The sequence below is a fragment of the Crinia signifera genome, chromosome 2 (genome assembly GCF_055691185.1).
Source record: "Crinia signifera chromosome 2, ASM5569118v1, whole genome shotgun sequence".
Lineage (NCBI taxonomy): Eukaryota > Metazoa > Chordata > Amphibia > Anura > Myobatrachidae > Crinia > Crinia signifera.
Window position 1 is genome coordinate 389,762,445 of NC_139218.1, and position 4,065 is coordinate 389,766,509.

At 47.1% G+C, this 4,065-nt stretch overlaps 1 protein-coding gene across 1 annotated transcript; it reads right to left on the reverse strand.

Annotated features, from left to right (window-relative positions):
- Window positions 1-2,661: 2,661 nt before the first annotated feature.
- On the reverse strand, window positions 2,662-3,720 carry LOC146058574 (C-X-C chemokine receptor GPR25-like). The gene has a single exon (XM_083170854.1). The coding sequence runs from the start codon at window positions 3,718-3,720 to the stop codon at window positions 2,662-2,664; it is 1,059 nt and encodes a 352-aa protein (XP_083026980.1).
- Window positions 3,721-4,065: the final 345 nt, after the last annotated feature.

Below are 4,065 nucleotides of genomic sequence, written 5' to 3' on the forward strand. Positions count from 1 at the left end.
GAAGTTACACCACTCTTGTGAACCACAGACAGACTCAAAAAGAATCACCAAGGTGACACAGAGGTCATGTTCTCACCAGCCTGATATAATGGGAGGTATTTATGCTCCTAACTGGTTTTCTATGTGCCAGTTTGCTGCCAGACACTCAGGAGTGGCAGAGCCAGGGTGAAGAGAATAATAATGGACGTTCCTGGTGGTACTATTTCCTAAATTCCTTTGTAATGCCCACTCTGCACCACACAGCCGCCCGGTAACTTGGCGTTCAGCTTCTTCTTTTTGGATCTAGTTTAGTGACACTATATATTGTATGTGTAATCACCCCGGCTGGACGGGCCCCGGATTGCGGCTCCTGTAACTGCGCCACTGTCGTAACTTGGAAAAAAACAGATGTCGGTTGGGTAAAAGGTAAAGTAACTTTATTTTATTTAATGCTTCTTAGATACAGTTTATGAGCAATCAAAATAATATAACCGTTGGACTCAATCAGAAAATGTCATCCCTAACAGGCGCCCGACCAGTGGCAGCTTCTGCGGCACCTTACGGAAATTGATGTCAAATTCTGGTTTCAATATTATATTTTACTATTCCGAAAAAAAACATTTTTTAAATAATGTTATTAATCTTGAAATGGGATCAGAAAAAGTTTATGAAAATTTTTACAAACTTTCATAAACGTTGGGTCGACATGCGTTAAGTCCAAAGGCAATAGGTTCACACAATGAAAAGGTAATAGTCATGATTGACACATTAAAAGGTCAACATACATTTTTCATAATTTTTCTTCTTAATGTTTTTGAACTTTTTTTTTTATACTTTTCCATCCACGTGGCCTTCGATTGGGAACGGTAAAATTAGCCATGCGAGGGTGCACTAATTGGGGCTCCACATACTCAAATGAAAAAAAAGGTACTTGTTTCCTAGCACGGCCACACCGATTAAGATCGGGGTGGTCGTGCTGAAAAAAATCGGGTCGATCGCATCGCATGCGATTTGGTCGCATGCGATGCGATCGACGCGACCGACCGATTTTTGACCCGATTTTTTCATTAAATCCAATATAAATTGGGTCCCTGGGACCCAATTTTACATTGGATTGAATGAAAAAAATTCCAAACCCCCCCAAATTGAAGCGCGTACACAGCGCCCCACGATAGACGGCAACCCGAAGCGTGGCGAGCGCAGCGAGCCCGCGAGGGGCGGCGGTACGCGTCCTCCGACCTTTTCATGCCCTACTATCCACTAGGGCGTGGAGTGAGAATAGAATAGTGTGGCGAGCGCAGCGAGCCACCGAGCCCGAAGCGTGGCGAGCGCACGCGGATACCTTCACAGGTAATCGCGTCCCTTCGCGGGCTTCACAGGTGTCCGCGTCGCCACGGACACCTGTGAAGCCCGCGAAGGGACGCGTTTACCTGTGAAGGTATCCGCGTCCCCTCGCGGGGCTCGCTGCGCTCGCCACGCTTCGGGCTCGGTGGCTCGCTGCGCTCGCCACACTATTCTATTCTCACTCCACGCCCTAGTGGATAGTAGGGCATGAAAAGGTCGGAGGACGCGTACCGCCGCCCCTCGCGGGCTCGCTGCGCTCGCCACGCTTCGGGTTGCCGTCTATCGTGGGGCGACGACGGGGACATTTATAATGTGAAATGGGTCATATTGACCCATTTCACATTTTTTTACATTTTTACACCATTTCAATGTTAAAAAATTTTTTAACATTGAATCCTATGTAAAAATCGGGTGCATCGCGTCGCATCGCGTCGGGACCAATGTTAATGGTCCCGACCGACGCGATGCCCCCGATATTTTACCGTTCCCGACAAGATTTCAATGTTAAAAAAAATTTTAACATTGAAGTCAATGCAAATATCGGGGGCATCGCGTCGGTCGCGTCGGGACCAATGTTAATGGTCCCGACCGACGCGATGCCCCCGATTTTTGTTTCCTAGCCGGCAAAATGGACCTGATTTCAAAAGAAATCGGGTCCATCGGGGTAATCGTGTCCCTTAATTAAGGGACACGATTACTTACGATTGTGGCCGTGCTAGGAAACAAGTACCAAAAAAAAAATTACATAAAAAGGCGGGAAAAAGCCATGAGTCGAAGTTCTACTCATGTCAACTTTTTTTTCCCATGTCAACTTTGTGCATGTCGACTCTATGGGGTTTCTTTGCTAAGATTGGAGTTTTAGTGAAGATATGATGTTTCCCATAGCAACCAATCATCTTATTTATTTAGCACCTTCTAGAAGATAATAGACTGATTGGTTGCCCATAGCAATATCTCATCTTTAATAGAAATCCCATCTTAGTAAATAACCCCTATGACCCGCACTCAAAGTGAATAATCCCGGAGAGCGCATAATGATAGAGTTTTTTTCAACAATGGAGAAAACTTTTGAGAAACAAAACCATATTTACAATTCATGGGGCAATAGGCCATTCCAGGCCATTTTCCCCAGTGATTATCTTACTGATATATATCTGTATCCCTGCCCTTGGAAAACATCTCTAAACATAGTACATATACAGTAGAACATTTCCATCCCAGTAGCTAATACATTTTATACAGTCATTAAGTCATTAACCTCCAAAAACCTCCAAGAGTCATTAACCTCCAAAAAGTTTCTACGTTCTTTGCATCTTTCAGACTATTTGGTGGGCATGTTCACCGGTTGTCCGTGTAAGTGCTGGTACTTTCCATGGTGGCACTGTTTGTCACACCCCAGCCTGACATAGAGACTAATGAACGACAGGCAAGGCACAGCTCTTGCAAAGCAGACTGTGCCCGGTGCCTGAAGCCAGCATCCAGCAAGGCATAGATAAGGGGGTTGGCGCAGCTGTTGGCAAAGGCGAGGGCAGCTGCAGCACTCCGGGCCTGATTTATGGACACCCAGTCTGGGCAGGGTATATCTATCCCCAACTGAGGCATCACCGATAGCGTATTGAGAGCATTAAAAGGAAGCCAAGATAAGCAGTAAGCCCCAACCACGCAGGACACTATGCGCAACCAGCTGTGCCCTCGCCGTGGCTTTCCAGCAGTCATCGATGTACCTACGTGGCTGCCAAAATAGTTCCACAGGGACTTGGCCATTCTGGAGTAGCAGTAGAGAACGACGGCAAACGGCAACACAAATGTTATCAAAATGACGGCCATCTTGAATCCGAGACTGAAAGATGACTCGTCGGAGTCCACACAGGCGGAGGTGTCGCTGTTAAGATGCCGACTCACAAGAGACGGGCAGCCAATGAGGACGGACAAAGCCCAAATTGTACAGCAGGCTCCAAGAGAGCAGGACCGCATGCGGAGCGGGTGCACCCTCGCCACCTTTATCACGGCCAAGTAGCGGTCCACACTCATGATTGCCATGAGTAAAGAACTGGCACAACGGGTGACTGCGATGACGAAGCTACTTGCTTTGCAAAGGTAAACCCCGAATGGCCAGTATCCTTGTGCCAGTGAAGATGCCCACAGTGGCAGGGTCATTACAAAGAGCAGGTCAGAGATGGCAAGGTTGAGAATAAAGGTGTCTGCCCGGCGTGAGCTGCGTCTGCCCACTACTGCGATGACCATTATGTTGCCAGTCAGTCCAACGAGGAAAAAGATGGAGTAGAGAGTAGGGAGAATCCAGTGGGAATGGGGCAGCTCCTCCAACTGGCAGTTCTCCTCTGTCTCGTTCTCATAATCCAGGTCATTGTAAAAGTCAGCCCAGGACTCTGTGGCCATGTCTGCAGAGAGAGTAACGTAACCCTAGTAGGGTAGAAGATGGGCTTATCGCTTATCTATGTCTCCGATACAAACATGTGCAGAGTGTGGTTTCCTGTGGTCTCACACCCAATACCCACTCAGCGAGAGCAAGCAGCCAATCCCACAGAAGTCAACATCGGCAAATACCCGCCACACCCCAGGGATCGCAATGACCTTGTTTATCACCCTGTACCTATATACACATCTCCGCATATTTATAATAGCATGGCGGATTATCTATTATGTCCTCTTGCTGTTATAGGGGTACATCTACTAAAGCTTCAAAAAATTTAAATATGTGATGTTGCCCATAGCAACCAAATC